General features: G+C 30.3%; 1 protein-coding gene across 2 annotated transcripts in view; it reads left to right on the top strand.

The window, feature by feature from the left end:
• The first annotated feature begins 13,142 nt into the window (after positions 1-13,142).
• LOC127723034 (cubilin-like) overlaps positions 13,143-22,701 on the top strand; it is a 32,530-nt gene continuing 22,971 nt past the window's right edge. Inside the window, exons 1-10 of one of the 2 annotated variants that reach the window (XM_052229456.1) lie at positions 13,143-13,201; positions 13,860-13,956; positions 14,565-14,612; positions 15,114-15,283; positions 16,097-16,265; positions 17,929-18,098; positions 18,873-19,041; positions 19,312-19,481; positions 20,094-20,262; positions 21,521-21,690. In XM_052229456.1, the coding sequence (XP_052085416.1) occupies positions 13,875-13,956; positions 14,565-14,612; positions 15,114-15,283; positions 16,097-16,265; positions 17,929-18,098; positions 18,873-19,041; positions 19,312-19,481; positions 20,094-20,262; positions 21,521-21,690 (1,317 nt within the window). In that variant the 5' untranslated portion in view covers positions 13,143-13,201; positions 13,860-13,874. Of the gene's footprint in view, positions 13,202-13,824; positions 13,957-14,564; positions 14,613-15,113; positions 15,284-16,096; positions 16,266-17,928; positions 18,099-18,872; positions 19,042-19,311; positions 19,482-20,093; positions 20,263-21,520; positions 21,691-22,701 lie in introns of both variants that reach the window. The other variant, XM_052229457.1, reaches the window with a different exon arrangement.

Here is a 22,701-nt window from a genome sequence, read left to right as displayed (position 1 = left end):
TTTTATGACTATGGGGTAGGCATTTTTCTCTGTTTTTTGCCCCTGGGGCCTCACATTTCCTAATTTTTTTCCCTGTTTCTAGCAATGTGGAATATTTACTACATATTTAGGATAGAACACACTTTTGTAAGTTTTATTGAGGTCTTTTTGTAATTCTAGCTTGTACTTTTTTATGCCGCGGTCACAAAAAAACACATTTAGGCATTACGGCTTAATTTTGGGTTATCGACAGGACAAAAACACCCCACCAAAAATATTTAGGAAGGATCAATGAGTTGCAATTACTGCGAAGAGTAAATATAAGCACTTCTAAACAATTTAAATTACAAATAGGCATATATTATGAATTTATTTTGAATTCAGGGCTTTAAGTAAACCATGCATACTGTAAACTGTGAATTTATGCTGAGTCATCATAGTTAAGGCCCAGGATTTTCTCAATCTTCATGAAATATTTATAAAACTTCATATTTGAGTTAAATTCTTTAAAATCTCTGAGATAAACCAGATTTTGTGAAATTCTGTATGTTCTATTTTTTGACCCTATATAGGTTGCAATTCTGTAAATACTGACAATGCAATTTCCCATAGGAACTCCCTTTGCGGCTAAAATTGTGACACTTTTACTATGAAGTTTCGTGAAAAATAATATCCCAGAACGGAAAGTTTATATGCACTACTATTTTATTCAAAGGTCAAAATATAGGGCTGTGCGGCATATTTTCAACATTTATATGCCCTGAACTTCTAAGAGTTTAAACTTATACTAAAATTCTATACTACCCTTACCTCCATTTTTGGACCTCCTAAGAATTAAAATTTAGCCGCTACCATGTTTTTCAATACTGGTTACATTCCCAAGTGATGTCTCTATGAGATGAAACACAGAGATCATCAATGGGAACCAGTACGTTAACAAATTAACATACCTATGAATATTAAATATCTCCCCAAAAGAGGCGTGGTTTGAGAAACAGCTGTATTTACAAAGTGCAACCTATATGTGGTATATGTCAGTCAGCCTATCGGCAACGTCATAATTGGTTTTGACTGTTGCAATGTACGTTGAATGTAGTTATAAACAAATATTATCCGTATTAAAATAGTCATTTTTTATATTGATTTTACTTATGGTTGGCGCATAAATGCAGATATTTTACTTTCTTTATTGCCCTCGGTAAAACATTTGTCATCGAGGGCCAACATATAGTAAAGTTAATATAAGTTCAAGCCCCAAAGAATAATTTCTCAAATTAACTTTTTGGTCTATGAAACTTTTAGAAAGCTGGCGACAAAACAGTTGTCGTCATTTTAAACTTAAGTCTTTCATTGTGCTCATATATTCAGCGAGAACGCTATTGAACTTTTAATTATTTCACAAAAAAGATCTTGTATTTATTAAAAACAAAAACAAATTATTTTTTAACAGAGTTATTATATATAGTCTACTTACAGCACCAAATAAATATTTCTGGTTAGTTACGCTCATGAAAATATAAATAATATGATAAATTATCATTGTAAACAATTTCCTATCATCATGTTTCATTTATGATTTTGTTTCCAAAGGTTTATATCTGCTGAATAGATTTTTCTCTCTGAAGTTATTCCCTTTGACATATATATGAAAACAGTATTCGTGTAAGTGCTCTAGCGCTTGTGTTTATCTCAACAGATTCTCTACAGTTATGTCAAAAGGCATATCTCGATCGGGATTGAAATTCAATATTGCATGATAATCTTTTTTATGAGATATATATGACTTTGTAATTCAAACTATGAAAATATTTCAGTTAGTCAACGTGGAACTTTGGCTTCTCTGGAGAAATAATTAAAAACATGATGAAATAGTTAAATAAATACATTATTTTCTTACAGGAATAATCGCCTTGATCGGAGTTATTGTCTTTGCAACATATTCCAACAATGACTTTAAGTTTGATTCTTCCAACTTTCACTACTCCTTTGGACTATGTATTGTTGGTGGAATCGGAGGAATTTTTTCTGGAATTGTATTCATCCTAGCATGGAGATGGGTGAGAAACTAAGGAAAGCAGCTGGATGGAGGAACTCTCCGTTTTATGTTGTTTTATGTTATATTTGTTTATACATTTAATATAAACCATTTAATGTTGTTACTTGTTATTTCTACAAAACAGACGATATCCGTGATGGACGGTTTTAGAAAAACCTAGCTCCAAATAATATCTGATTCTTTTTATGTTAAACACATATAATAAAGGCTGCTATGAAATAAAAAAATATACAAAGAAAGGGAAGGTTAGAATGCACTTTAAATCAAACCGAAAGCAAATCCATAACCAACAAACTAAGCTAATGTATTATAATGCTGTCATGTATAATAAGGATAAGTGATATTCAAGTGACGAATTTTGAATCTGAAAACATTCTAAACATTGCTTCTCAATAACACTGGTTTAAGTACCCAACTATACAAGCTAATACATGATATTTTAAGACACTATCGGTCTCTATTAGCTCCAGTGCATGTTTTGATTGCTTCATATTCCATTTAAATTTTTCACGATTGTAATGATATTTTTTTTCGGTGCCTTCATTTTCGAATTGTTTTACTCAGCTGATGTTTTGTAGGTTTATACTCCGTTTTTACTCCATTTTTATTGTGACATTTATCACTGTTATCGTTTTGAAAACATCCATTACTTGTTTACTTGGCATTATCGAATTCCTCAGTTCTTTACAGCACTGGATGATATTGCCGTATACAATTATGAGAGAATAATCATACCGTTGTCGGAAATCGGTAAGCCATTTTAAAAACTATACTACATAACAATTTATTTGGGACAAGAAACACATAAATTTCAAACGACAGTTTTGAAAGGTACATTCTCTGAAACAGCTGTAACATCCATATCACTATATGGTTTGATATTACATTGATGTTAAGATTCATTATGCTTGGTGGACTTATAAAAAAGAGGTTATGACACCTTATTTTGAGTATTCTGCTTACGCATCTTAAACAGACAATATTTTTATTAAAAAGATCACGTACGATTTACAGTACTTGCAACCTTAGGCGTTACTATTTTAGCGATCAATCAGCGGTCATCGATCAGTCACCGATCAGTCAAGTTCGCGTCAAGCTCACGTCATCAATCCGTCAGACTTATAGTAAAAGTATTTGAATGATCGGACAGATCGGACGGATAGGACCGATCGACCTTTCTGACGGATTGAACTCTACTACGTCACATGATAAACTAATACAAATTACGAAATCTTAGTTTCGTTTCATTTAATTAAAATGGCGACATGGAAAATACGAAACATTCAGGTACAAATGATCAACATATTTTTTTATTAATTATTTAGCACAGTTTTAAGAATTTAAAAAGAAAAGAAATATGCATATAAAACTTAATTTAAATATTATTATTAAAGAATGGCCATTTTCGTTTTAATTTAGATTATATTTTTTCAAACAGGGACATTTCTAAAACGGTGTTTATCGCGATTTTCAGTGATTTTATTATTTTCCGAAAATGCTCTTGAAAATATAATGAGATGATCATTTATTCCAAATTTCGATGTATTATTTTTAAATATTTTTAAGTATTTTATCCTTACAATCTTATATAATTCTTTAAACAAACTTATATCGAGGCCATTAAGATATCAAATTACAAATAAAAATAAAAATGCTGCGAATTCTCCTAAAAATAAAAAATATTGGTAATTTTAAACGAGGAGAAAAACATTATAGTATATTTTTTCTGATAGTCTCTTAACTTAATAAAAAAAAATCAATCCTAAGCTATAAAAAGTACAAAAATCCAATGACGGTCAATAATTTCCATTCAAATAAAGGAATTATTGCATTCTATTTCAACAAAAACAAAAGTTTATGCATATTCATCCTTCTTTATTCATATTTTATTAAAACTTACATTTCAAAAGCATTTATAATGACTGATATCAATTGCATTGCACTATTTCTGATATAAAAGAAGAAATATTTGTATTTTTATGCAATGCGAATATTAAATTAAGTATCTGATCCCTTAAATTCAACATATTTTATGAAATGCAACCAATCCTGATGTACAAAAAGTACTGAAATCAAATGGTGATTCATTATTTCTCTCAAAAAGAAGATATAATGGCATTCATTTTGAACACCAACAAATGTTTAAGCCTTATTCTACTTACAATATTAAAATTCTTATAAAAAAAATAATATTGAAGCCTTTGAAATAACTAGTTACAAATAACATTGCATTAATTTTCAACAAACAAGGTAATTTTAATCCAAGCAATCAACATTTAAGTATATTTTCTCAGATATTATTTTGATTTGATAAAAAACACCCAATCCTGAACCATAAAAAGTACAAAAAGCCATAGGAGGTCAATAATATTCATTAAAATAGAAAAATTATTGAATTCTTATTTAACAAAAACAAAAGTTTATGTATATTTATCCTTACATTATTCATATCTTATACAAAAGTACTTATCTGAATGCAATAACTATGACTGATTGCAATTGAAGTTGCATTATTTCTAATATAAAAGAAGAAATATTTGCAAATTTAAGCAACGCGAACCAAAATTTAGTATCTTTTCCCTGAAATTCAGCATATTTTCTGAAAAACAACCAATCCTGATGTAAAGAAATTATTTAATTTGTATTCAACACAAAACAAAAGTTTAAGTAAAATTCTCCTTACATTATCAAAATTCTTACAAAAAAAATCTTATTGGACAACTTTGAAATAACTTGTTACAAATAACATTGCATTATTTTTTATCAAAAGAAGAAAAATTGGTAATTTTAAAGAATGCGAACAACATTTCAGTATATTTTCTCAGATATTATTTTGAATTTATAAAAAATAACCAATCCTGAACAATAAAGAGTACAAAAAACCATAGGCTTTCCAATAATTTCCATTAAAAAAGAGACATTATTGAATTCTTATTTAATAAAAACAATAGTGTATGTATATTTATCCTTAAATTATTCATATATTATACAAATTAATTTTTTGAATGCATTTGCTATGACTGATTGTAATTGAAGTTGCATTATTTCTGATATAAATGAAAAAATATTTGCATATTTAAGCAACACCAACAAAAATTTAGTATATTTTCCCTGAAATTCAGCATATTTTATGAAAAACAACCAATCCTGATGTACAAAATGAGCCGAAACAAATGATGGTTCATAATTTCTATCAAAATAAAGAAATTATTTAATTTGTATTCAACACAAAACAAAAGTATAAGTAAAATTCTCCTTACATTATCAAAATTCTTACAAAAAAAATCATATTGGAGGACTTTGAAATAACTAGTTACAAATAACATTGCATTATTTTTTATCGAAAGAAGAAAAATTGGTAATTTTAAACAATGCAAACAACATTTTAGTATATTTTCTCAGATATTATTTTGATTTTATAAAAAAACAACCAATCCTGAACCATAAAAAGTACAAAAAACCATAGGCGTTTCAATAATTTCCATTAAAAAAGAGAAATTATTGAATTCTTATTTGATAAAAACAAAAGTGTATGTATATTTATCCTTAAATTATTCATATCTTATACAAAATTAATTATCTGAATGCAACAACAAACAACAACAACAAATACTTTATTAGAGTCTCACCTCTTTAAAACATTTGATATAAAACACAATATAATATTAACAGATCAATTTATAAAAGAGCCACTCTAAAAAGAGTTATGAGAGACTGTAAAACACACATTAAAAATACATTTATATTACATATATAACATATATCAATATATCTTAGCATAAAACACCATAATATTAAAAAAAAAATAAACAAAAAGCAAACAACATTATACACAGTTATTACGAGTATAAAATACACTTTCTCTTAAAAAGTACTTCATGGCAGATTTTGGCTGTATAATAGCAAACTCTGTCATCATGAAACATAAATAAAAACTTTTCCTCATTACTCAAATTACTAAAACTACTTTCTATATTATATACACTGTTAAAAAGGATCGTTCGCAAAACTGCATATTCTGGGCATTCTAATAAAACATGTTTTTCATCTTCAATTATATTAAAATCATTTTTTCTACAATAAAAACAAAACCTTTCATTTACATCAGTTTCTATACCTTCATATCTGCCAGTTTCAATTCTAATCGGAGCAACACCTGCTCTAAATTTAGCATATGCACTTTTATATTTACCCGGCATAGTAATACTTAAATATTTTTCTGTACAATAATTTGATTTGAATAACCTGTAAGTACGCAATTTACTGCTTTCATTAGCTAATAAATTTACATGCCATTTATTCTGGTACATAATAAATAGGTTGTTTTCAATATCTTTAATAACAGACTTGCTCAAAATACATTCAATATTACAATACTGATTAAGATCAAGTTCTTTAAACTTTGTATTCACTCTACAGTTCCAATTTTTTACTTTATTAAAACTGAGATTATTACTCCAAAAAAATGTTTTCTTATTAAGTCTACAATAAGACATCTTAACAAATCGTGACCAAGTCCTAAATATGGTAGACCAATAATTATGACTGATTGCAATTGACGTGCATTATTTCTGATATAAAAGAAGAAATATTTGCATTTTTAAGCAACTCGAACAAAAATTTAGTATCTTTTTCCTGAAATTCAGCATATTTTATGAAAAACGACCAATTCTGGTGTACAAAAAAGAACAAAATAATGAAATGATTGCATCTTTAATCTACACAAATTAAAGTTTAAGTATTTTAATACTTATTTTTTTTTAAAACTATCAAAGAAACTTTTCTTGAGGCCTCTTAAATATTAACTAATCAGAAATAACATTGCATTATATGTTATAAGAAGAAGAAATATTGGTAATCTAGAACAAAAATTAAAACAACACTCTAAATCAATTAATCTAAACAAAGCTGTATGTATCTTTACTGTTATACTATTTTTATTTTCATCATCTAACGACAACAAATAGAGTACTTATTTTAAATGATAACATTTTATCGCTTTTTAGTGGTACATAATTAACGAGTAAAGGTGTCTTCGTAGAGGTCCGCGTTTATCGACATTAAATACTGTGAAGTTCGTTTTACATAAGAATGTTAATTATATATGTATCCGTCCGATCCGTGCATACAATTAATTTACTGATCGATCGCTGACCGTTGTCACGGTAACTCTCAAATAGCCTATTTGACGTATCTGACGGATTCTATGGGTCATCGATCACCGATCAGTCATCGATCAGTCAAACATCCGTCACCGATCATTCACCGATCAGTCAAGTTCACGTCAAACAGTAACGCCTAATGTTGCAAGTACTGTACTTGAAAAACGAAAAGAAATTTTCTCCGATATAATCCTCGATACATCAACTTGTGTTGGCAGTACTGTGTATGAAAAATATTAAGAATTTCAGCCATCCTTATTTTCATGTTTCTATCATATCCGTTAAACAACCATGAAAAGAAACGTATTATTATCACACTGAATAACATAATAAAACCGAAAAATACAAGCAAAAAAAAACAGAAGAAAAAAAAAACGGAAAAAGGGAAAAAGTGATTAGTTTTATCGCTTTGAGTTCGTTATTTGTACGTTCAACTTTTTACCTTTTCAACATTCCTACTAAACCTGCTGAAATGCGTTCACTTAAACAGTCAACAATAACTGTGTCAGTCTGTATGGTGTTTTTTAAAATAACTACGGCCTATATTTCTTCCGATTTGAAATCAAGTTTGAATGAGATGTTTATGTCATGAGATAACTACATAATACCATAGAGACAATATGCCCTCATACTAGTACACATACGTATATATTTAATAGCCGTATGATATACACAATATACTGTATTCAAGTATCATGAGTAAGAGGTTTAGCTAGCTATAAAACCAGGTTAATTTTCTTCATAAGAAATGTCTGTACCAAAGTCAAGAATATGACAGTTGTTTTCCACTCGTTTGATGTGCTTGAGCGTTTGAATTTTGCCATCTGCTAAAGGACTTTCCGTTTTGCAATTTCCTTGGAATTCGGTTTTCTTTACCTTTCTGTGTTTTTGATTAATGCTTGTATGAACTGGTGTAATGAAATAATACCTTATTTTAAGTGCATATAGTTTTGTCATTTAACTTGTCATCAGCAATGGTTTCATTACAACAATTGAATATACTATTGAGATGCACTTTAATATCAAGTTCTATCAAAGTGTTTGAGGTTTGGCAAGTATTCACTTTATTTCAATTTCCGAAGTCCAGCAAGCCAAGTTTTGTTTCTGATAGACAAAAGTCGATATCGCACATTTAGTGGATATCTCTGATTTTAATGTATTGTGTTGGGTTGCTGACCCGTCTGACTTTTAATCAATATCTCTTTATTTGTATCTATCAAATAATACTTAATATCAAGACATAAATGATTGAAAAGATGTCATATACTTCAGAAATACTAGTAAGAAAATGTATCTCTAAACAGATTTGATCGCAGTCCCGAATGTTGTGTAATTGATAACAAGAGTTCCAAATGGTGAATTTGAAATCATCCCTTCGTAAATTTTACGGACGCCATCACGAGTTGGTTGACCGTTATGGAATATCCGTTTCACAGATTATATCGGATATGTTCCTTATGTCGTAACTACAATACCCTTCCCTTTTCACGAATGTGACTTACCGAATTAGACTATTTACCGGATTTGTAATAACATAAGCAACACGACGGGTGCCACATGTAGAGCAGGATCCGTTGCTTAGTCTTTAGTTTTCTATGTTGTGTCATCTGTACTATTATTTGTCTGTTTGTCTTTTTATTTTTGGCCATGGCGTTGTCAGTTTGTTTTCTATCTATGAGTTTGACTGTCCCTCTGGTATTTTTCGTCCCTCTTTGATTAATCTTTCGTCCTTAATCCCTCCCCTAATTGCATTTGACCATTCGTCTTTGCAAACTTCCTGGATCAACTACTGGATAAGTTTTGCAACAAAATAGGCTTCTGTGAATTAACCTTTGCTACATAGAAATAATGATGAGGCTGAAATATTTGACACTGAATGCAAGAAAATAACTGTTACTTAAGCAGTTTACAGTGAGATAGAGTTCTGCATAATTTATTCGAAAGCCATCTAATTTTGTTTAAAACCGAAACTCATCAAACGGGATTGCGTCGGTACTGACATAATGTACTTAATATTCTTTACAAGATATCATGCTCGCCAGACGTGCGTTTCGTCTATACAATACTCATCGATGGCGCTCCAGTCAAAACATTCGGAACTTCACATCAAAAAGGACGTTGAAGAACATAACGAACCATAATTTCAAAAAAGGGTGACAAAGGCCACACATGGCCGGGGATAGGGGATTTTAATCACTTGTTAATTTGAATAATTTCAAAAGGCCTATCAACAGTCATCTGAGTTAACAACACTTTAATCTATATTTGATTATTAGTATCAACTCCCGTTTACATGCCTATTTATACATTATTTCGTTTAATAATGTACAATACAGATGTCGGACAGTTAACCTTGTCTTAATTTTTTGCCACCCTATGACATGCCTTCACATTGTCAATATTTGTTTGATTTGAAAGGGAAATTTTTGCTTAATCTTATCTTATTACTTGATATTCATATGATGTTTATGTCACGTTACTTATTATTATCTTATATATGGCGACAATCGTTGCTTAAAGAGTTATTGGCCTATTAAAATCATCTTGTATTTAAAAGTAACGAAAAATTGTAAACATCGTAAAATCGTTTACTATGTTTAAACCACTAGTAAGTTCAAAGAACAGCTGATTGTTAATATTTATCAAGTTTGTCGTGCCCTGCAATAATTGCTTCCAAGTACGATTAAATTCAAATTAGTTATTCATAACAAAGAACTGACTGAATATTAGTAGAAAACTGCGGTATTGTTATCAATACATAAAAGCCACTCTAACTCATTATGTTTTTAAAGTCTTCGTTTTTTAGATACTAGACACGGTGATTTTAACGATTGTTTCGTTTCCCCGAATGTGACTTTTTCACTGAGTGTAGTTTCCAATGACGGTTGATGCAAGCCTAGCAGGAGACTTACTCTTCCGAACCACCCGGTCTCGCTCTCTTTTGGGGTTAATATATGTGATTACCCAAAATTTTGTTTGTTACCTTGTCTTGTGTTTCTAATTGATTTATTAGATGGAACATCGGTTAACAACTTCTAGTGAAGATAAATTCAGAAAAACTCTTACGAGGCATTAAATTGATCAAGCGTATTTTTTTTTCATTTACTAGCACTGGTGTGATATCAAAGCTGATGGATTGTTAATCCCCGAAGGTATTATTAGCTAAGGAATTTAGTTTGTGTCGGTACTGGCATTATATATGGAATATTCTTTAAAAAGTTACCAGTTTATTAATTTTGAAATATTAATAAACCTAGATTACAACTGCCTAATTTTTAACGTTTTTATTTTGTCATTTAGCTGCCAACGTTTTACCATATTTTCTCATCCCTGTCTTAGATTTGATCTGTTATCTTTATTTATAATGACGCCAAATATTTAAAATTCAAATAAAGAGCTTTGGAAATAGACGGTCTTTGTATTTTGTCTTAGAATATTACAATTGCAGTTGCCTTTCAGTAATCTGCCGCACATCTTTTGTCAAATTTAGTCAAAAGAGTTCAATAGCTTTGCGAACCCTTCACGATTTGAAAGACAAAAGTAAACACATATTGAAAAAAGTGTATAGCAGTATACTTACAACAAGGCAAACTTTATTTATTAACAGAACTCCCTTAATGTCATATAATTAAATTAAATGGTTGTTTCATTTTGTGATTGGCTGACAACAAACGCGAGGCCCTCCAATATCATAGATAATTTCTGTATCAAGCACAACAGCTATGAAGGAAAGTGCTATCCGTGACAATATTTAAACAATGCATAGAAAAATAAAGCGTTTATTGTTTGCAAATTGTTAGAATGAAGTGCTTCCGCGCTTCATACAAAATATGCTTCGGTCGACGCTTTTACATCGCAACGAAATTATAAAAGCAGTATCAATGTTTAAGTGAATACATAGAACATACAAAAATTGAATGAACAAAAGATGGAAAACTTAAAACGCTGGTATATTTGATTTTATATTTTAAAAAGTGAAATTTTGGTCTTGAACCATATTTTGTTAGTAGATATTGTGAGAACGCGTGTAAAAATAAATGAACCATATAGATAAGAATATTTAATATCTGGCCATCAAGTTCAGGAAAATACAATTACAAACTCATCTGTAATCTACACTTTTGAATTAACTTGACCGTTACATATTTTAAGACTTTATAAGATATTTATCATCTAAAGTTCATTTTGTCATGTTTGTTCCCATTTTACCATAATGCCTGCTATTGGTAAAGACCATATTTCCTATTAAAATGGAACGTTAAACTATTATTGCTAAACACCTTTGTTCCAATTTTCTACAAATATAATATGCGCTTTATAATATGTCATGTCCAAAGTTTTATGATTGCATATAACTATATCGAAGATTGTATATTAAAGTTAAAGTTTTCACACAAGGATAAAATATAGGCATATAACCTCATTAAATTTTATAGAAGTAGAAGGTAGACTTTGAGATAAAGCATAAGGAGATACTATGCCTTATGTCCGAAGTAACAATACGGGATTTGTTTGTTGTATTTTAGATTGTGTTTTTGCTGTTTAACAATGAGATATCTATCAACGACAGACCAAAAAGAGGGGTTGTAAAACGCTTGAGAGCACTGTTCAGCCTTCAATAATCAATAAAAGACCGTTGTTCTAAAGTTTGAAAGGAAATATCATAAGGTTTGTTAGGAATGATTTCGATTTTGACTGGCCTAGTGGTACCAAAGAAGACGATTTTGTGAAAATATGTTACCATATCGTTGAATGACAGCCGCTTACTGTCTTTTCATTTTCTACATAAGGAAATGTGTGTACCAAGTCAGGAATATGACAGTTGTTTTTCATTCGTTTGATGCTTTCAATTTTGCCATTTGTTAAGGGACTTTCCGTTCGGAATTTTCCTTGGAGTTCGGTATTTTTGTTGATTTACTTTTTGATAGAAATCACATTGGTATTTTTTAACTTGCGGGTAAAATGCAACTATTTAGTTCATAAATAGAGAAATCGTACTGAAACTAATTCATAAGCTGCAATTCTTTCAGGAAAACATTACTCTTATATGGTTTTCACGGTTCTCCCAAACGTTTAATATGCATGTTGTTGGATTTAAAAGCCACCAAGCAAGGACCAAATTTCGTCAAGTCCGTAATCCGTTAAACACAAGACTTTTGGAAAGTTCGGACGATCTTGCTTTGTAAATTTGGCCCAGAAACGTGTGTCATGTGTAGTCATTCGGTAGCAAATTTTACCTCAAATGTTTTCTTCTTCGCATAATTGTGATTTTCTTGATTATTTTTATATTCATATTTGTAGGTCAAGAACGTTTGTGAAACAAGTTAATTATTCGAATTCTATAAATAATATCAATTGTATTCTATTCGAAAATTATATCAACGAAGAGTATTTGTTTGAAAGGAATTTTTATCAAAATAAAATTTACAACGCAGAATAATTCGATATTGAAGTAAACATATCAAGTACATCTTAATTAAAAAATTAAGTTACACAAATTATTGTATTAATTATGCTGATTTAATTTATTAATATACAGCCTTAAAAGGCAATGGTTTTGAACACAATAAATAATTGCATGTATGTAGTTATATAACACGAATTGTTTATGATACAATTATATGTATTTGTAACAATGAGTTTAAATGTTAACAAAACAACTTATTGCGATGTTAGAATAACAATTCTTGTTTCAAATGAATTCCATTTTCCCACACAGGTCAATAATAAAGTTTACAGATACAGATTTATCAGCCAATCAAAGTGTTCATTGAAGGGCAGATTAATAACAAGACAATTATTACAGAACAAACACACTAAACAATAACCAATAGAGAATAATCGTATACAAAATTATTTAGCATAAGTAATAAGATAGATGCCTATAGCGTTTCACTTAATATAAATATCAAAGCGACCAAAAACAGTTCCATTAAAATCATTTAGAAAGGTGACCATCATCTCTTATTTGAAATCTTTTACCAGTCCTTGTGAACTGAAAGAGGTAAGAACTATTGCTAACGATGCATTCAAATTATTTTGATTTAAAGTAACAGTAAAACATGATACCACAAAGGCATATAACACTCACACACAATATCTGTGAAATTGCATGTCTAAACAATTATATATTTCGATCGTACAATAATGTAATTCTTAGTGGCAAAAAAGACTTAAGGGTTAATATTTTATTTGTTGTAAAATTGTATCACAATAAATATTCTAAGGAAACGAAATATATCCAAGGCAACGGAATATATTGATAAACACTATTGATTTAGGAAGATTTGCAATTTGATGAAACTTGAAATTGTGTTTTTCACAAATTATGCATACAAGCCTTTCGGAAACTTGTTTTTCGTTCACAATTTAAATTCGTGGTTAACCTTTACCTATAATTTCAACGGAAATTGGTACCGAAGGAATAATAATGAATCCACATTAGTACATATGTGTTTTTTTAATCAGTTCCAGGTTTGCATTGCCGTAAGCAAACTTCGAATACACTTAGACATCAATCTCATTGAGTGCTTTTGAGTGAATAAATAAGAAAAAAAAAAACACTCAGATGAGTTCTTGGGATTTTCCAGAAATGCTATCCATTCATTTTTGTTGTTCAATTTTCAGATTTCTAAGTCAATTCTAATTTCAATTCATTACAGTTACAACCAGGAACGATGCTCACTTTCTTGGTTGTGATACTTTGTAGTTCAGCTGTGATCTGTGCACCTCGAAATGGTTCGGAACATTCACAATTGGGTATGTTAGGGTTAATTTCATTCATATGATTTTTTTAACTTTACATGTAGTTTGATTCAAACAGTACTTAACTTTTTTAAAATATTGTTTAGTTCGATTTGCATGGTCTTATTTAAAACGTGCTCAGAGTTATGTTATGAGTAGGTATGCAATTGGTTATAGCTATTACAAAAATTAGCACAGAATACAAAATAACAACATAATGTGTTTAAACAGAAAACGAATTTGCAAAAACGTATTTCTCGTCAGTGGTGCTCGAAAATACACACAGAAAAAATAGAATATTACTGAAATGCAAGCTTCTATAAATATTCATAACCTATTTCTAAATAGTTTTACTAAGAAAATTCCAGAAATATAAAGTTCATATTAAACAAAATACGTACATTACATGTTAAAATTGTTTTTGTCACACTTGAACATTCTTTTATTTCGCACAAATATGTTTACTTTGCCTATGACTTTACAGTCGGATTAACAGTTTAACAAAATTTAAAGTAAAAACATTCCCCATCAGTAAAAGCAGAAAAGGATGAACTTATTGCGTGACAAAAATACAGGAAGGTGTACTGTATGTATTAACATCAAGTATGTGTATTCCTTTACAGATAGCTTAGATGCCTCGTTTGCATTACTACCGGGTTCAGAAGAAATAGGTAAGAGCTAACTTAAAGCTGGTTAACATTCGAAGTGATAATCTGCGTTTTTTTCCTAACGATTTACTAGAATTAGGTTTGCTTTGTTTGCCCATCTTAATAATATAAACAACGGAAAGGTCAAGATGTATATGAATCAATGTCTTGCAACCTTTATACAAAACCGTTTCTTTTCCATGTAGTGTTTGGCTTGTAAAGGCGTTTAATGTTGTCGCTTGAAAATGTAACGTACAAAAAGTTACAGAAAGAAATATGTGCATTTCGAACTTTACTTTTTCGCTAATTTATAAGAAAATATTTTAACTGAATTGAGATTAAGAGCAATACATAACCATGAAAAATATTATCACGTACCAAAAAAGGTGCCAAAATACTCGGGAACCAGCATAAGAGCAATAGAAGTTCGTATACGTTATTTGACGGAAATTATCTTCTTCATATGCATGATTGAAAGCAGAGGTTTCAAGTGTTTATTTACAAAGTTAACACTTCTCATTATAGAATGTGATGCATACTACACTGAGATGACCGGATCTTTCAACTCTCCACGATATCCAGGTCAGTACCCTAACAAGGCAGACTGTCACCATTATATCACAGTCGCTGCTGGGTATACAATCAACCTTATAGTGAAGGATTTCCAAACAGAAAGTTGTTGTGATTATCTGAAGGTATGTGTTTTGAAATAATATTTCTATAGATAGTTATCAGCTTTAACATCATATATACATTGTAAGAAATTCGAAAGTCGCATTCAGTCAATACTTTAAATGAATTGTTTTGCTTAGTAAACTATCAGATATGAGTAGTATCCGTTTATGATACAGGAAACCAACGACACAAACTATCGGCCCTAACTTATTGGTTTGATTAAAGGGCCAGAATTCTTTTCTACCAATTATCATCTCGCTTTGCATTGACATTTTTTGTCATTTGGTTGCTCTTTTGGAAATAAAGATGACGAATGTTTTAATCGGTTTAGATTGTGAAAGTATACAAATACTAAAGAAAATGATATGTTGGTTAATGTAAATGACATATCAGCCTTATGACAAAACAAACATTGGAGGACAACAAGCAGTCAGTAAGAATAGACAGCTGCTGACATAAACAGCTAAAAATTGCCTCTATCATGAAGCTGGTTACAAAAACAGAGCCGATCAGAGATCTGCCATCAACATAGAATGCACAACATTCTCCAAAAAACAAAACAAATAATATATGCTGAAACGCAACCAGTCACATGTTCCCGGTCGTGACATTTTGTCTGAATTCCAATTTATTTTTAATGGAAACATTTTTTAATTAGTTTGCTTATCCTTCGAAAAGTCAACGTTTGATAGATGACATAGATAATAACATATGTACAGGTTCAAGTCTTCTGGAAAAAACCAAAATCGAGAGATTCTTGGTCAACGAACATTTGTAAATATTTTTTATACATATATTTAGTTTGAACAGCTGATTACTTTTTTTTCAAAAAGGTATACGATGGGAATACGATCGACGAATCAGCTTTGTTAGAATTGCGAGGATCAGTACCAGGAGACAGTGCAGCTAGGTCAACTGGAAGTAAAATGTTGATTTATTTTCACTCAGATGAAAGTGTAACTGAATCTGGATTTGAGGCTTTTTATGTTGCATTAAGTACAGGTTATTTGGATTGTTTCACCTTTATATTAATACATTTTACACTAAATATTAAAAGAGATGCCAAAGGGATCTTCATATTCATAAGTCGAAAACAAACTGACAATTTCATTGCAAAAATAAACACAAAAAAAACACCACAAAAACAAATAAATAGTACACAAAACACAGCATAGAAACTTTAATTAAAACTCATTCTACTTGCAAATTAAAACAAGTAGAAAAATGCAGCAACTGTAACGGTCAGAAGAAATATAATATAGCCACGTTTAATATGAAATTAAGGAGAGTTTTCTGTTTTCTCAATATCAAATACACACGAGTGCTGCATATAAAAGCAACAGTAGTATACCTCTGTTCAATAGTCATAATTCGATTAAGCAAATACAAATTCGGGTAACAAACTAAACCAATAGAAACATATCAACTATAAGAGGAAAACTGCGGAACAACAGAAACACTGAACTACAACAAAAGCAAACGCCAACATACATAGAAACGGACTGTGCGATAACAACTGCCATATTCCTGACTTGGTACAGGACATTTTAAGAACAAATGGTGGGTTGAACCTGGTTTTATGGCTAGCCAAACCTACCGCTTATATGGCAATGTTAAATATACAGCTAAAATGACAACACTACGTGAAAGGAATACAATACAAACAAACGCAAGAACACTCAGCACAGAGAAATACATAAATAAATAATATAATAGTACATTACAACATGTAAACCGCAGAATAATAACTGACACATCCAATGAATTTACGACAGCACACCAGGAGTTTCGACACGAATTTCCTTATATTGCATGCAGCGGACTAAAAATTGGGTTTTATTTAAACCGAAATCAACATCCTCCACACAGCTAAAAAAAAGCAAAAGTGGTAAATCTGGTATGAGCGTTCCGTGTAAAGATGACTCCAGAGGAGCTCCTCGGACTTAACAAATTTATAAAGAGCTATTTTTATTTTTTCAAGTTACAATAAAGTGCAATTGTATAGATTTTCATGAGATTTTACATAAACGTTTGAAACTTACTGTAGTACGAGCGACACGTTTTTGTGAATTAATCCTATACAGGAATGTTGCAGTTAAGAAGTTTAAAAAAGAAAATGGGGCACGTTTGATATGGGTATAATGCAGCTTATATATATTTAAATCAACACATAAAATCATTTGTATCTCTTACATTTGAGGAATCCGTACCGTTTTGTATCAATGGAGATAAGATTAAACGGTAAAAATACAGTTTCTACAACGCTATAGAATAAAACTCTTAAAGTTGCATTTTTCGTCTATATAAGATAATAATGTAAGGCGTTTTTTTATTTTATTTTTTTTTTTTGGTATATATTACCAACATTTCAGTTTTAATTAATTTATAAAACAGAAAGCATTTAAATCTTTACTTCACGAAAATGCGAAGAACAGATTTTGCAGCATCGTACCAATATTCAAGATAAATCTGTGTAATATCAGAATTAAAAGATAACTTGAAAAGTTTGCATACAAAAGGGACCGTGTTTTGTCATATTTGTTCATATTTAAGGAAATTGAAGAGTAAAATGAACTTTTTTTTCAAATTTTCAATTCGACCTCAATATGTTAAAGGCTTAGGCTTAATCTAGTTCACGCAGTAACAAAGCTTTTTTTTTACACAGGATGTGGTGGATCTTTCACTGATATGACAGGATCATTTATCTCACCGAACTATCCTAGCAACTATCCTCTTACAGTTGACTGTTATTACTATATCACAGTGGCTACTGGATATATAATAGAACTTATCATCAGAGATTTTCGTACCGAAAGCTGTTGCGACTATCTGAAGGTATACTTTGAACAAATAATGTATGATTAATTCTTTTCTTTAACCAAATTAGTGCAAAACAGAATGATATCTTTCTCAATATTTCTTCAACCGCATTCAGTGAAATAGGTGGAAAGGGTAAGATGTGATTGTTTCATTCGACGAGTAGGATTGTTTTTCTATTAGATAGTTTGCATTTATGTTCTCTTTGCCGTCCGCATTTCTTTCTTCTTAAATTTTCATATATTCATGACTGACTGCATTGATATTTCAGAAAATAGTCAGTTCTTGAAGGCAATCGGACATCTTATCTCTTTCATTGCCTTTTTAAAAAAATATTATTGACTTTTACTTATATACAGAAGTACAACTGCAATTCATTTAAGACTAAAATCATTGACTACATTTCTATTTTGTCTTTTCTATTAATGTTGTTTGTTTATGGTATTGAGAATAAAAAGCACATTATCGCCTATGCAATATCACTTAAAAGGGATGCTACATGTACATTGTATACTCATATGCTTGCTATACTTACGTATAACTGGCTACAGTTCTTAAAAACAGCACATTCTTTAGTCTTGGAATACACTATTCAAACTGTGGATCTAGTGTATGAGAATCTTTTGTAAAGTTATGAACAAAAATCTAAACTATATACTAATTTTATCTGCTTCGGTGCTATAAGCCACCTAGTAGAGGCAAAATGTAACAGCAACCAACAACGTTTATGCAAATTTTATTTAGATTCTGCTCATGATGTATATTTATCATTTAAAAAAAAAATATTTACAGGTATATGACGGAACTACAATAAACCAAGAATTGTTGGTAGATTTAAGAGGACATGTTACTGCAGGTACTGTGGGAATGTCAACAACAAACAAAATGATGATCCATTTTCACTCAGATGGTACCGTTACAGATTATGGATTCGATGCACAGTATATAACGTTAAGTCAAAGTACGTTTATACAATAAATATAACCGTTACTTGATGTGCATTGTAGTTATCATTATAATAGGAAATCCGTTTGGAATATACTCATTAATTAAACCTGGGTAAATTTTCCCTTTCTCATTTACAAACTGTTATCGATATACAAGAAGCAATTAAAAAAAGTCTCATTAAACATATACATCTATATTATTAGAATTCATATTACTTCAAAGAGAGGTCGTTCTTTTCTGTGTTGTGAATACACGTATATAATTGAACTATCTTTTTTCAAAGGTTGTGGTGGATATCATACCGAAATGGCTGGATCTTTCAATTCCCCAAACTACCCTGACACTTACCCTACTAACAGTAATTGTTATTTCTATATCACCGTCACACCTGGATTTGTGATTCGAATAATTTTTAAGAATTTTCAAACGGATAGTGGATTTGCTTTTGTTAAAGTAAGTATTTGTTTATTGTCCTTTAATTCGATATCAAATATACTATTGACTTGACATGTTTGAAAGTTTTAAACACACGATATTGAATATATAAAATGCAAAAGGAAGTTTATGAAGTCACATCTTCGGAAGGAACGTTCATACTTAGTAGAGAAAATAAGGAGATTAGGTTGAACTGGAAATGATACAATTATCTTCTTGAGTTCATATGACGATGCGATAAACGATTAAAGATCACCATACAGCTTTCAACATTATTCAAAATCCATACCGTGTAGTCAGCTATAACGAAACTCTCTCCAAACCACAATAAGTTCAGTTAATTCGCATTGCATTTGAAGCAAAAAAGGAGAGCTGACATGGACCGATTCTTAAGCTGTATTAAAATTTATAGCATTTACTGATTTGATTGATCCATTTCTGATGTAAGCTACAAGGACAAGTAGACTGCATTACGATATTTAACCAGGGCTGTTTCAATGTTGAAATTGGTCATTAATTTGTTAATTCCAAACATTTTTTAGGTTAGTTTTGTCATTCTTCATTGCAATCGTTAGTGCCATGTATAAATATGACTTAACAATATATATATGTGTGTTTTTATAAAAACAGGTTTATAATGGCATATCAAAAAACGAAGAATCTCTCATAGAATTGGAAGGATCAATTCTAGATGACAGGACAGCCATATCAACTACTAATAAGATGCTGGTTTATTTTCATTCTGACGGTGGAATTTCTGATTCCGGGTTTACAGCCCATTACATGGCACAGAGTTCAGGTACATGAATACAGGGGAGGTGTTGGGTATACGTCATTGGGTAACAACACAACAACAAACACAACAAAAAGACTTCTAGCTATGGACGGCGATATACAGTCATCAACTGAAGACATGTCTAATTTTAGTTTTTGTATGCTTTTATCACTTTAATAATATGAAAACACTAACTTGATATCAGTCAAACTTCATCAGTGTACAAACTCTTTTTTCATGGATAGACGACTTTAAAATGAAGAGCACGTAAGTGTTGTTTCTTGTCTGAAAAGTGGAATAAAAAATCTGTTTCTAGTAGTTGACATATTTTTTCTCTCTTATAAAAATTCATAGAACATCACTTTAAGGACAGAGAGGTGTACACAATGGGCAGAAGGGATCACAAAAAAGGTAGACGGGAGCGTGCGTACTTTTAATCATTAATTATTATCTGTCCAAGCCATGTGCCAGTCCGCTATGCGATGTTGTCTACTTTGCAAATAAGAACATCTAGATCATTATCTTCTTTTTATTAGTGTTTTCATTTACGAAACATAAGAAAACAAATAGCTTAGAGTTTTGGTTTAACAGGGATAAACACACCCTTTTCATAAGCTTCTAGAATATTGAATGCATATAAATAAGGAATTGTTTTTAACGGATTGCATTGTGAAATTCTCTGTGAGATTATTAATTTTGCACTATGTATGGTATTATTTGATTGTCCCTTTGATATCTTCTGCCTTTTTTATATAATTTTACTCCGAAATTATGTAATTCGTTCTGCTAACGTTTAGCTTTCAGTGCAATATAGTGTTGAATTAAACTTTTAATTAGGTCGTTTTGTTCTGATTTGTTTTTCAATAGAAATGGAATAGTTCATCTTGCCTATTTTATTATTTTTTTCTTACTTTTTTATGCGTCCGGTTTGAACTGTAATATTGGTTAATTGTCTCAAATATCTCTTTATATGTATCTATAAATATTTTGTTGTTTAAATGTTTAGTTTCTAGTATATGAATAGAAGGAAATATGATCGTTATAAATGTATATGTCAAGGAGACAGCGATCGAACATTTCACTGAACCCAAATTGACGAGGGTATTAAGATTATTTTTTACAATATTTCATATTTTACTTGAAAAGTTTCAATTTAATCTAAATCATTATTTACAGTAGCAAACTAAACATGGTTAAAGTTGAAAAAATCAAATCGAGAAATCTCTTTAAAGGTAAAATGGCTCAGTTTGAATTTGTTTCAGATATGTATTTTATTTCACAGAATGTGGTGGGTACTATACAGATGTGAGTGGAACATTAACCTCTCCAAATTACCCTTACAATTATCCTGATAACGTAGACTGTTATTATTATATAACAGTCTCTACACAGTATATCATACAGCTTACTGTTGATGATTTTTGCACGGAATCGTGCTGTGATTTTTTAACGGTACGTACAGAAAAGAAGAGATTAAATGACATGCATGTATTATCTTTTTTTACACCAGCGCATCTAGGCTTGGATAAAAATGTGATCACATCAAAACAAAGAAACAATACAAATCGTATCATGTTGCTGTATGTAAATATTGTTAGCAGAATACATAATTGATTTGTTTAGCATTCCCACGCGACATTTAGCGAAATAGCATTCCTCTATGAACATTGGATATATAACGTTTCAACGCTTTGTACACAGAAAAGTATTGGCTTAAGAAATCTTTATAATAGATGATCTTCAACAACTGCCTATGTATATTATTTTCGAAGATGTATTCGTTTACTTTGTCTGTAAGTGATCTCATTAGATCAAAAATTGAAATTCAAAACATGTAAAGCACACTCCTGGGAAATGCTGATAAGTTAACCTAACAATACTTCTTTAAATTCCCTCCATATTTGCAAAATAAGTGAAATACGAAAGTTGATACACCATTTAAAGCCCAACATATGATAAAAAATAAATGTTGATAAAATCAACTTTGTTATTTCCGATTTCACATTTCGAAAACGAAAAATATTTATTAACAGATTTCCATAGTCGAGAAACTAGTTGCAAAAATTACAGTGTATTTAACGCCTACAAATGAGAAAAATATCATTTTAAAGATATGGGAAACCATAATTAGCACAAATAAAGAACCTTATTGACTTTTTTTAATTGTTAATTGCTTATATAAACTTGTAAATCTTCTTTAATCATATACATGATATTCATGTTATAAAAGATCTTTTGATTTTGATCCGATTAATTTTTGTTCTTCTTTCGCCAGATGTCTTTTTCTTTTGCGACATACCGAAAATTTTGTTGGCATAATACAGTGATTACGGTATCATCATTGACCCTGTGTAACGGAACACGTATTATAATAGGAGTTATCTCAACGTGAACTCTTTTTCATGTTCTCATATTTCTTCTGTAACTGGAAGATGATGACAAAATTGTTGTTCAAAATTATTC

The sequence above is a fragment of the Mytilus californianus genome, unplaced genomic scaffold (assembly GCF_021869535.1).
Source record: "Mytilus californianus isolate M0D057914Y unplaced genomic scaffold, xbMytCali1.0.p SCAF_13, whole genome shotgun sequence".
Taxonomy (NCBI): Eukaryota; Metazoa; Mollusca; class Bivalvia; order Mytilida; family Mytilidae; genus Mytilus; species Mytilus californianus.
Note: the sequence above shows the minus strand (reverse complement) of the source record. Positions and strands in the feature narration are given on the sequence as shown.